The sequence below is a fragment of the Echinops telfairi genome, unplaced genomic scaffold, assembly GCF_000313985.2.
Source record: "Echinops telfairi isolate 266 unplaced genomic scaffold, ASM31398v2 ScPeMD7_12;HRSCAF=54, whole genome shotgun sequence".
NCBI classification, from domain to species: Eukaryota; Metazoa; Chordata; class Mammalia; order Afrosoricida; family Tenrecidae; genus Echinops; species Echinops telfairi.
Genome location: NW_022103909.1, coordinates 4553727 through 4565519, shown reverse-complemented (window position 1 = coordinate 4565519; position 11793 = coordinate 4553727). Strand labels below are relative to the sequence as shown.

The following is an 11793-nucleotide window of genomic DNA, read 5'->3' as shown; positions in this document are numbered from 1 at the left end:
GCGGTAGGTTGGGTAATGGAGGTGGCCCCCCCACAAGGGGAGCTCCATGTGTCCGCCCCATTCCCCCCTACCATTTATAAACTGGTTTTGTAAAAAGAAAATAGATATATTTATATAGAATATATAAAGCACAAAAATTAGTAGTTTTACATTTGCTCTCCCCGGGGGTGGGGGGAGAGGGGAGGGTTCTCACCTCCAGCCGGCTCCCCCATGCCCCACAAGACTATGTACAATCCCATGTATAAATAGATAAATACCCCCCACCCTCCCCGCGCTGACACTAAGCTCCCCCCCGCCCCCACGTCACCACCCCTTCCCACCAGACCAGCAGCAGTTTGGTGACTGAGGGAAAGGTGGGAGCTCCGGGCCACACCCTGCCTCACTGGGTACGGGCATGCCACTCAGGGACAGCCCTCACCCTGGCCCCGCCCGCCCGCCCCATCCAGGGGTTAGAGGGCAAATGGGCTCATGATGGGGCTGAATTAATGGGAGAGACAACCTGGTCCTAGGTTAGCACAGCCCTCCTGCCCCCATGTGCAGAAGGAGAAGGAAGTCCTAGAGCAACCAGGGGCCAGCCATCCCCAGTCTTCCTCTTCCTCAGCCACAGCCACCACCCCATGCCCAGAATTAAAAACAAAGATGAGTTTTTTGTTGTTGTTTTTTTCTTCCTCTTCTGACCCGCCCTTCCACCCACTCAGAAGAGGGCAGTGAGGTGGGGGAGAGGGTTGGGGCAGTAGGGGGCTTGGAGAGGGTCTCACATTTCAAAACAGCAAAAAATCCAACACTTAAATGAGGTAGGTGTGGGTGCGGGGTCTCCTTGCCCGGCTTGCCTGGCTTGCCCTCGTGGGCAGCTGGGCACCTCTTTCCCGTTCATGTTGCATTTGTCAGAGTGGAAAACAAGGAAACACAACCCACAGAGAGACGGAAACACAGAGGAGAAGAGGGAGACAGAGACAGATCAAGAGGGAAGGGGAGAGGGGTGAGGGTGGGGGCAGGACCCGGCAGGCAGGGCCAGGTGTGGGACCCAGCCTTTGGGATTGTCAAGCTTAGTCAAGTCTCTTTGCAGCCATGAGTTGGGCCGGAGAGGTCGGTGGGAGCAGCAGGGCTGTGAGGCCCAACCACACATCCTCCTCCCCCTCCCTGCTGCCTCCCAGACGCTTCTGGGTAGTTCCCGGCCCGTATCCCCCTCAAACCTGAGATGCCCAGTGGCTGCTTCTGTCCGGCCCCTCCTGGAGCTGGGGGCAGAGATGCCAGCCGAGGGGCTGGTGGCGGGGAAGAGGGTTGTCCCTGGTGCCCAGGGTGGGCTTGGCCTAGGGCCCTCTGCCCCAGCCTCCTGCTCCAGGGGCTCCGGTCAGCCAGCAGCCCCAGCCCTGGGTCCTGGCTCTGGCTGCTACCGCTCTTCCCCCTCGTCCCTTTCAGGGAAGAGGTGGGGGATGGGGGGCCTCCCCTGCCTGGTAGCCTCAAAGCTTCTTAGTTCATCCATTTCCGACAATTCCAGGCTCCACAGTGACAGGGGATCTTGTGCTGATCGTCCTCAAAGTCAAACTGATAGTCATAGGTCAGCTGGAAAGAGAAGAGGGCAGTCGATGTCAAGTCCCCAGAGAAGGGCAGCGGACAGAGTAGCTCTGAGCTGAGGCTGGTGGACGAGAAGCGGAGTGGAGGGGGGGGGGAGCAGGGCACTCAGGATGCTTCCCCTCACCTCCTCTCCTTTGGGGATTCGCCGGCTGGAGATGATGATGATTTTGTCCTCTTTGTCAAACGTCACAACTTCGGCCACACAATTAGGGGCACAGGAATGGTTAATGTACCTGGTCGGTGGGAGAGTTGGGATGATTTGGGTTCCTGGGTGGGCCATACCCCGAGCCCCTTAAGTCCTTCTTCCTGCATTTGTCCCTCACCTGGCCGGGCCTCCAGTCAAGGTCGCATCAATCACGTGCTCATTGTTTATCCGGAACATGTAGATGCCTCGGTTCTGGAGAGGAACAGAAGGTAGAAGATGGGGCAGGGGTTCAAGAGAGCGGCAGCAGCGGGGCTGGGATCCAGCTGCTCAGCAGAGGTCAGCAGCCTGACCCACGCACGAGGGCCCTTCTGCCAACCCCTACCTGCTCTTCATAGATTTTCTCCCGCCGGTTGGCCACCTCGTTGCGGATGATGGTGCCGATGTACTCGATGACCATTGTGTGCTTCTCTAGGTCCTTGGCAGCATAAAGCCCCAAGCCCTGGATCCGGGAGCGAGCCAGGTAGACGTTGTTCTTCCACTCGGTACGCAGGCGCCGGTATTGGGATGACTTGGAGTGCACGAACTGCTTGCTGTATGGGGTGCTGCTCTCGCCTGTGAAGGTGCTCTGGTAGGCCTTGGACATGCTGGTGCTGTTCAGGGTGTGGGGCCTGGGAGGTGACACAGTCCATGACAAGCCTACTCTCCTTCTGAGCAGCTGCACCCCACCCGCCTCCTCCCTGGGACGTGCGCACCCCAGTTAGATGTGCATGCTGCCGGCAAGCATCCGAAGTGCTGCCTTGGAAATGGAGGGGAGGCACCTGGGTCCCTGCTTTGGTGAGGTAGCGACTAGCTACTGGTGTGTGTGTGTGTGTGTGAGAAGGGGGGGTGCCCCAAAGAGCCCAGGTGGGGGTGGGCACAAAGGAAGAGGGAAGCACAATTCCCCTACACTGAGCCTGCTCTCCCCAGCCCCCTGCCTCTTACCACCCTCCTGCCACACCACGCTCAAGGCCATGGTCCTCAGCGAGCCTTCCCCAGCAGCCCGGGGCTGGATTTAAGCTGAGTTTGTTCAAAGCCCTGCTTCCTGCACACCCAGGAACCCCTAACAGGGACCCAGTTTGAGCTGGAATTGGCTATGAATTCACACCTGAAGGTGGCGCCCTTCCTGCCTCCAGACTGCCCCTTCTGCCATCCCTCAGACTGCAGGCAGCTCAGTGCAGGGGAATAACGGCTGCCTGGCACCAGCCCAATTCTTACCCATCCCAGAGCAGTGGTTTTCAAACGTTTGGGTTTTGTTTCTTTTTTGCTCTTTAAAACTGTAGTCGAAATCTTTGGTTGGTTGGTTGGTTTGGTTGTTTCCTTAGACAAAATGTTAATCGGAACTCTGCACAAATGGAGTCCCTTGGGTTGAACCCAATTGGGGAAGGGGGCTGAAGGAAGGGGCGCGAGGTTTGCCCACTCAGTCTGTGTTCCAGGGCTTTCTGGAACACACACACACACACACACACACACACACACACACACACACACACACACAATTTGAAAACCACTGCTGCTGAGCATTAAGGGCTCGGGGAGCCTAAGGGTAGAGTTTCTGCTGCTCGACGGCAGTCTCAGGGCAGCCAGAGGATTTTCCGAGCGAGCCTTGCCGCCACGGCCTCTGCCTCCCTCTGCCCAGGGAACCAGGCGACGCCCAGTGGAGCACAGACCAACAGCGAGTGTGCCACTGTCAGCAGGCAAGCTTCTGGGCCCAGCAGCGTGACCTTGGTGTAGTCACTTCACCTTTCTAGGCCTCAGTTTTCTCAGCTGTAAAATGGGGGGTCATACCACCTGCCCTACCTACCTCATAAGGTTGTTGTGAGGATCAAATGAGATAATGGATGTGAAAACGCTTTGAAAAAAAAAGTATAAAGTGCTATACAAATGTCAGGCTTTATTATTTTTTCTATCATATTCAAATTATTTCTTTTGTGATATCAACTCAATTCAGCCTGGGGCAGGGAAGGTGACCCTAGCTCTCATGGTTTGGGAAAATGAAGGCCCCACCCCTAGAAGCAAAAGAGGAGAGGGAAGAGGTAAACTGGGTCCCTCAGGCGTTTCATACCATTTCACCACTGTCTACCCAGAGCCTCCCCAACACCCAGCCCCAGCGTGCCCAAGAGAAAGCTGTCCTGCATCCCAGGCCTCCTGAACACCTACCCTCATGATACTTGGCACCCTCTAAACAGGAGGCCTACGAATGACTCCCCAGCCTCTCCAAGGAAACGGATCTGTACCCCAAACTCTCCTACAGTGGTTGGCCAGGTCTTACCAACGCCCACATCCCCTGGTCCCAGTCCCCAAGCTCACCGTTTGTAGTGTGTGAGGATTTTAGGCTCCGATCGGGCACAGCCAGTGGGATTGATCATGAGTGGCAGCTCCATCAGGGGGTGGCGCCCATAGCGGAATAAATAGTTTTGACAGCTCTCCACCCCAGGCAGCTGTGGGCACAAGCCATGCTCACCTCAGCCTGCACTCTTTTAAGGCAGGAAGAACCAAAGCTCCCAGGGCCCTCGCTCGGCCTGCCCCCAGCCCCTGCCTTACTGATTCAGCTATGCGAAGCACGGCATGCACCGTCAGCCCGAAGAGCTCCTCGCCCTTCAGGTACTCTGGGAAGAGCCTCAGCATGTCAGCCTCTTTTCGCATGGCAGCCACGGGCTCGATGATGCGATTCCACACCGCTGAAAGGCAAGAAAGAGCAGCCATCAGAGGCCATTTCCCCTCCCTGACCTCTTGCTCCGAGCCCTGAGCCTTCACACCTCCCGGTGACGACGGTGGCTCTTCACCATCCTCTCTTGGTCTCTTAGTTCCACCCTCCCTCCACAACCAGGAGGCTCCTCAATGCTGGAGGTGACCAGGAACACAAGGCCCAGGACATCTGCACTGATGCCAGGCTCCTGGCTTCTAGAGGCCAGTACTGGCCAGGGGACCTTGTCCCAAAGCCTTCGGTCATCTTCCAGATGCAGGTTCTTCCTATACATGCTGGGTACAACAGCGCTTACCTCCTAGGGCTAGATGACTACAATCACCTACTCATAGCACTTTATTTTACTGATGAACCTACAGGGATACATAATTTTGTGACACATAATTTTACTGATGAACCTACAGGGGCAGCAAGTAGAATAAGGGTTTCAGAAGGGAGGGGGTGCGGGGTGGGGTAAAAGGGAGCTGATGTCAAGGAGTCCAGGAAGAAAAAGAATGTTTGGAAACGGACTGTGGTAGCAACTGTGCAATCCTGCTTGTCGTGACTGGACTATGGAATGATATATTATGTATTCACTCCCAATTAATAGTAAATTAAATGATATATTATGTATTCACTCCCAATTAATAATAAATTAAAAACAACAACAAAACGCTATCTGCTCTTATTGTTATTTTTATCATTAAAACTAAAAACTTCAGATTTAAAGAATGCTGTCTAGGCACAGAAATGACCCGAATGGCTAGGATCAGGTTGGGCAAATCAGATGACAGGGCGCCAGAACTGTGTCCCTTAGCTCCACTAAGGACAAAAAGAGCAGCCAGACCACGTGTGGTTAGCCGGGTAAGAGATTTCCCAATACTCAGAAATCTAAGGGGATGGAAAGGCTGGGATGTCCCTGGGTACCACAGCAGTTAGGCACATAGCTGCTAACCACAGGTTGGTAGTTGAGTTCACCCAGAATGCCTTGGAGAAGGGGTCTGACAACCTAGTTCCAAAAACCCCAGCACTTCGAGAGCCCCGGAAGGCACAGCTCTGCTTGGACTCACGTGAGTTACCATGAGATGGAATCAAGCCTTGCCTTCTTTTTTTTTTTAAAAGAGAGCCTTAAGTACTTACCCTGGGGTGTCTTCATAAGACCCCTGCCTGCCTGAGTAGGGGGAGGGGACCCCACCCTCGACATGAAAGTTTTGGGGTGCTTATCGCATGATAAGGTGACCCTGAGAGAAACACGCCTGACAGCTTCATAATCCCACTTCAAAGGCTCCAGGCTCACCCTGGGGGGAGGCATCGGTGAAGACCAGGTCCTCCAGGCCCTGCTCCATGACTTTGATGATGAACTCCGGCCGCCCGTTGTTCTCGCCGATGGAGCAGCGGTAGCAGCAGCGGCGGTTGTTGGTGCGGAGGCTCCAGTAGACGCGCGTGGCCTCGTAGCCCACAGGGTAGAGAGCGGTGGCACTGTGGAAGTCAGCCATCTGGTGGGGCAGCAGCTGTCCGATGGCATGGAACACAAGCCCCCCGACACGGAACATGTGCAGCCGCTCTCCCCGCTGGATGATGCTGGCAATCTGCTTCACTTCATCCCGCTCGATGTAGACCCTCCGGAAGACTGCGAAAGAGCTCAGCTCCTGCTCGCAGGGCCCCTTGATCTTATGCATCGGACACAGCATGGTCTTATCCTTGAAGAACATGCACTTGGCGCGGATGGCACAAGCAAAATGATAGACGTTGGGGCAACGCATTCGATTGCAGCTGCTGGTGGCCCCAGTGCGCTGGCATAGGGAACACTTGGTTAGCAGCCCCCGGTGCAGGGCGACCTCCACGTTCATCAGTGCCCCGCCTTGGGTCTCGTACACCTCAGTGGACCACAGGGCACAGTTGAGGTGCACCCAGAGGTCCAGGTCCAGGTTCAGCAAGCGGGCCGGCCCATCAGTGGCCCCATCGCCCTCCTCATGGCAGAAGCAGCAGCGCCGCATGTCTCGAGGCACCTTGTCGGGCCGCAGGGCAGTGCCCAGCTGCTCCATGAACTCCGCCACTTCCCGCTCATCCTCCTGCCTTGCACTGCCCTTCTGGATGGTCAGCAGCAGCCGCAGCCGCTTCCAGCGCACCCCCTTCCACTTTTTGAGGCGAGGAGGGCGGGAATCCTCCCCTTCATCTGGGGGCCGGGCTCGGGGCTTGGGCCGGGCAGACTCTGGGGACGAGGCCGGTGGCAGAGGAGAGGGGACAGGGGGCTCAGCCAAGGGTTCGGCTGGGAGTTCAGCCAGGGGTTCTGCAAGGGGGCTGGCAGGAGAGGGGGCCATGGGAGAAGGGGGTGGGGAGGGTTCTTCAGGAGGTGGGGCTGACAGCTGTCGCACATCCAGATTGGAGACGTTGTAGGTGTAGCTGTGCTGGCTGGGTGGCTCTGGCACGGGGCTCTCCTATGGGAGGGGACCCCAGACAGTGAGTGCCAATGCCTGCCCAAATTAGCGCTCCACCTTCCACACAGCCGAGGGGGGTGGTAGGCACCTGTCCCGCCCCCTCCCCACCCAGGTTCCATTCTTCCTAAAGCCCCATCTTCTCTGCCCTTCCCCCTCACCCACCCCTGTGCCCCAGATCCACCTGTTTCAGGAGGCTCAGGATGTCTAGCTGACTCTTGAGGGTATAGCCCGGCAACACTGCATCCAACTGCTTTAGCCAATCCGGGCCGGCTTCTGGGCTCTTGCCACCCAGACCTTTTTCTTTCCCACCTGTGGAAGGAAGGAAGGAAGGAAGGGAGGAAGGGAGGGAGGGAGGGAGGGAGGAAGGAAGGAAGGAATGGGTCAGAACCCCTCACCAGAAACCACTGCCCTCATGTCCCAAGGGGCATTCCTGCCACACTCACCAGGAGCCTCAACTCCCCCCCTTTTAGGCTCAAGGCTCGCCCGCGCAGGGCTTTCTGGGAATAGCACTTCATATGAGTTGGGGATCTTCATGCTTAGCAGCTCCGCCACTGCCACCATCACACCGTTCAGGTTCTATAAGGGCAGGGATGGGGACATCAGCAGAGAGGCTGCAGGAGCTTGACAATGCCCCTCCACCCCCTACTTGGTGGGAATTAGGGCGCTCGAAACAAAGCGCCCCATCCAGCTGCCTGTCTGGCCCTGGGGCTCTCCCAGCCTGTCTCATGTGCTTCCCAAACTGCTATGGCACCAGCTAGAACACAGTGGGAAGGGTCTCCATGCTCACCGCAGCCACATCCCGGATAGCCCAAGAGGCACATCAGCACATTCCAGTATCCGAGAAGTAAGAAACCCACTGCCTTTTGCTTCGTTGTAACTGGGTTTCCCACTTCCTGTGACCATAAAACCCTGTTACCCCTGTCAAAGAGCAGAGGGAACAGAACGGCCCACCCAATGTGACCTGGGAACTGACTTGTGGCCTCTGTGGTGCCCTATTCATCAGCTGATCTGTCTGCCTTTGCCACCAACTGTCATGTTAAATAGGCCCCAGATTCCACAGCCTCTAGACCAGACCTTCACACATGGCAGGCACTCTGGACGAACCAAGGCTTGTTTTCCATCGCCCTGAGCTTCGGGGACTACCCCCTGGCTGGGGTCCCCCGGGACCCACCTTGGCTGCAGCAGCAGAGACCGTCAGCATGACCGACACCTCACTTCCTTTGCCCTTCTCCCAGGTTGTGGCAGGCAGTTTCCCAGGGGCCTCCAGGTCCAGGGTCCCATACGGTTTGGCATCTGGGAAGGCTGAATGAGAAAGAGGAAGAGTGCGTTGAGTGAGGTCCCGCTGCCTCGCTCTTCTGGCCCCACACGGTTGCAATGAAGCACCTACTTGGGATGCTGGCCCGAGGAATGATGGGGATGACTGGGGACAGGGCCCGGTCATCTTGCTCCCATCGGCAAGAGCCCAGATGAGGGAAACGAGGCGCCTCCTCTCCTAGGATGCTCTCAGGGGATGAAGCTGGCACTATGCTGTCAGGAGAATCGCTGTCCTCGTCACTCTCCATCCTATGGGCCCAAATTGGACACTGGTTTCGGCAGCTCTGGGGACTTCCCTTCCCAAATCCAGATCTGTCGGTGGCATGGCCTCATGTGAAAGCTGAGGGAAACGTTTAGAGGCAGGTCCCAGGCCTCTCATCCCCGGCCCCGCCCGCACCTGACATCCTCGGTCTGGTTGTGAGGTGGTGTGGGCAAGGCGGCCAGCAAGTCCAGACTCTTCACCTCGGAAACATCTGTGGGGCAGAGAGGGAGAGGAGCCGTCAGGGTGAGGGAGGCCAGGGCCCATGGTGCTCTCCCTCCAACACCACAGGTTATAGTTCAGCTATCATGGCCACCCCCTCTCCCAGTCTCGGGCAGACAAGTTTTGTTGGCTGAGCCTTCCTTCTGTGCAAAGTCCTGAACTTTAGCTGCCTCTTGCCAATTCAGCTTTTTATCAACTTCATTGATGACTACAACCCCCAGTTCCTAATGAGAAAATGGAGGGTCAGATATGTCACTCACGCTGTCTGCAGTGACACAGCCAAAGAAATGCGGGAGCTGGCACTCAGCCCTGCCCTGCCCTGGCTTCACCTCCACTGAAATCGGGCTGTTCCTTAGACACACAGCCTCACCGACACTCCTCCCCTCTCCCCTGTAGCTCATCACAAACCCATCCCTAAGAGGCTCTTCCTAGCCCAGCGAGCCTGCCTTGTAAGCTCACAAAGCATCGTGTAACAGACCAACTAGCTCAGACCTCAGTCATCAAAGCCTGTAAAGAAGGTGCCCACTCTTGTGCCAACTCACCCTTCAATGCCCCTTCAGTGTCTCGGGCAGAGGCGGCATCCTTGGGGTGCTCCCCCAGCTCTTCAGATGGGGTGACTCCATTCACCATCTTCTGCTGCACCGATGGGGGTGGGGTGGGGGGCAGCGACGAGGGTGGTGTCGGCGGGTTACTCAGGTTATTCTGGGGGTGGGGTGGTGTGTGCAAGATGGCATAGGGAGACGGATGTAATCTCCTGGACCCACACTCTATCAGCAGTTTCCTCGCATAATCCAACCCACCACCCCAAGAACCTCAAGGGTATTGCCATTTTTCTGACCTTGGTAAGCAGCTGGGAATAGTAGTCAGGGCCAGTAGGCAGCGCCCCACTCCCAAAGGCCCCCCTCAGCTGGCTCTGCCCACTGAGTCGAGAGCCACTGCCAAAGGGGGCAAAGAGGCTAAAATTGGCGGTGATGGTAGGCTCCGTTAGGGGCAGCAGGGACAGCTCCTAGGAGGGGCAAGATGACAAAGTTGGGACCCTACAGTAGTTGTATCGTTGCCACTGCACAGCTAGGGGCCAGGCTGCCCCCTATCCTGGAATGGGACCAGGGGACTGGCTCCTGGGGGTCACCTGTTTCAGCTGTTTCAGCAAGGCCTCGCTGGCCCTGACCCCGTCCTCCTTCCGCAGCTTCTTTCGGGAGCTCACCAACCTGTCGCTTGCCTTCTGTACTCGCTTGGGCTTCGGGGTCAATGGCTTCCTTGCTGCGGCATCCTAAGCCAGAGAAGCCCACAGTGAAGGGTACTTCTGTCTTCAGAGGCCTGGCCTCGTCTGCCTCACCCAGACCAGCTCTCCTGCCCCAGGCTCCTCTGCTCCACTTGGGCTGGAGCTCACTTACCTCCTTATTGCTGGGGGTACCCTGTAGTTTCTGCTCCAGCCCAGCCAGCTTGCTGTCAATGTGCCCGTTGATTTCAGCTCGCAGCCCCTCTGGCCCTCGCCCAGTGCCGAGCTGTACATTCTTGGCCCGCAGAAGCTTCTGCAAGAGCAGGTGTCCGGCCTCTGAGCGGGGGCCCGCCAGTAGGAGGTGGTTGCTGGTACTTGGTGCCCCAAGTGGTTCCCCATTGGCTTCCCTCTTCACTGCCTGGGCCCCCAGGGCGCAAGGCTCTTCCCGAGGCTCCTGCTTAATGCTGAGATGGGGTGGCTCGGGCACTGCCTGCCCGTTCACCTGCTCCAGATGCCCAGGGCCCAGGTTGCTCTGTTCTGGCTTCTGCATTTCTGTTAGGTTGTCTGGGGGGTCCCAAGGTCCCAGCCCCTTGCCAAAGAAGGCGTCCGCAAGCTGGGCAGCAGCAGGTGAGACTCTCCCAGAAGGCAGCTCCAAGGGTGGCCCCTGGGGCTTTGGGGTCCCTGGCTGGGTAGGTGTGAGCTGGCCCTCAGAGGGGAGCTGGGGGCTGGGGGCAGGTAATTGTGGGGAAGGTTTCTTTGGCTCTTGGGGGCTGGAAGGTGGTGGTGTGGGATGGACAGGGCCGAGGACTGGCCCTGCTGATAAGGCTCCTTGTGGGGCAGGGAGCCGGGGTGGGCCCTGAGGTCGAGGCCCTGCCCCTAGCTCCTGGAGAGGGCCTGCTTGGGATCCAGGGAAGCTCCCAAGCTGGGGTTGGCGGCCTAGGAGGCCCTGGAGGGGAGAGGGCTGGGTCCCCGGCTCCTGGTAGGGTGGGGCCTGGCGCACAGCCTGGCTCTGCTGCAACTGGCGCTGCATAAGAAGCGCTTGTAGCTGCTGCTGCTGCTGGGGACTCAAATGGCGCAGCTGTGGGTTTTTGGCCAGAACTCCCTGGAGCTGTGCTCGAAGCTGACCCACTGTAGGCATGGCTCCTGCCCCACCCTGAGGGACAGGTCCTGGTTTGGGCGGCAGTGGCCCTATGTTACTTTGCATGGGCCTCTCTAGCCCAAGGGTATGTTGGGGACCCAGAAAATTCTGCTGCTCCCCTAAGGAAACAGAGGGTTGGGACAGCAGGTGGGGCACAGAGGAGGCCGCCTCAGCTGCTCCGCTGCCTAGCTGCCCGTGACTTCCACCACCTGCTGTGTGGAGTAAGTTCACTTGCTGCCGCTGCTGTCCTGGGAGCCTCAGGGGGGGCTGGAACTGCAGAGAGTTGGGCTGAGGCTGGGCCTGGGGTTGGACAAGCAGGACTTGAGAGTCACCAGAGAGTGGGGGCTTTATTTCTCCTGGTTCAGCGGCCACGGATTCGGGTGTAGTCCCTGCTGTCAATGGGCCTCCCTGATGTGTTGAGGGTCCCTCAGTGACCTCTGGAGGTAGAGCCGTCTCTACAATGCCTTGTTCCTTGCTAGTCAGGAGGAGGGGTGGGCCCAGGGCTCCAGGGCTCGAATAGTGTTGAAGAGGCTTGGCTGGCATGCCAGGGCCTAGTGTCGCCTGCTGTTGCTGCTGTTGAGGAGACAATAAAGTTCGACTCTGGTTCAAGAGGCTCATCTGCTGCTGCTGTTGAAATTGCTGTTGCTGCACCTGCTGCTGCTGAAGTTGCTGCTGCTGCACCTGCTGCTGAAGTTGCTGCTGCTGCACCTGCTGCTGTTGAAATTGCTGCTGCTGAAATTGCTGCTGCTGCTGTTGCTGTA

At 57.6% G+C, this 11793-nt stretch overlaps 1 protein-coding gene across 1 annotated transcript in view; it reads right to left on the bottom strand.

Moving 5' to 3' along the window:
- Positions 1-323: 323 nt before the first annotated feature.
- The window catches only part of KMT2D (lysine methyltransferase 2D), a 40577-nt gene continuing 29107 nt past the window's right edge, over positions 324-11793 (bottom strand). Inside the window, exons 42-57 of the mRNA XM_045287312.1 lie at positions 10070-11722; positions 9805-9945; positions 9514-9681; positions 9218-9377; positions 8592-8667; positions 8268-8443; positions 8052-8182; positions 7324-7456; positions 7062-7189; positions 5740-6880; positions 4301-4437; positions 4067-4197; positions 2103-2388; positions 1899-1972; positions 1700-1808; positions 324-1563 (exon numbers count right to left, since the gene is read on the bottom strand). Of these exons, the coding sequence (XP_045143247.1) occupies positions 1471-1563; positions 1700-1808; positions 1899-1972; positions 2103-2388; positions 4067-4197; positions 4301-4437; positions 5740-6880; positions 7062-7189; positions 7324-7456; positions 8052-8182; positions 8268-8443; positions 8592-8667; positions 9218-9377; positions 9514-9681; positions 9805-9945; positions 10070-11722 (4737 nt within the window). The 3' untranslated portion in view covers positions 324-1470. The remainder of the gene's footprint in view (positions 1564-1699; positions 1809-1898; positions 1973-2102; positions 2389-4066; positions 4198-4300; positions 4438-5739; positions 6881-7061; positions 7190-7323; positions 7457-8051; positions 8183-8267; positions 8444-8591; positions 8668-9217; positions 9378-9513; positions 9682-9804; positions 9946-10069; positions 11723-11793) is intronic.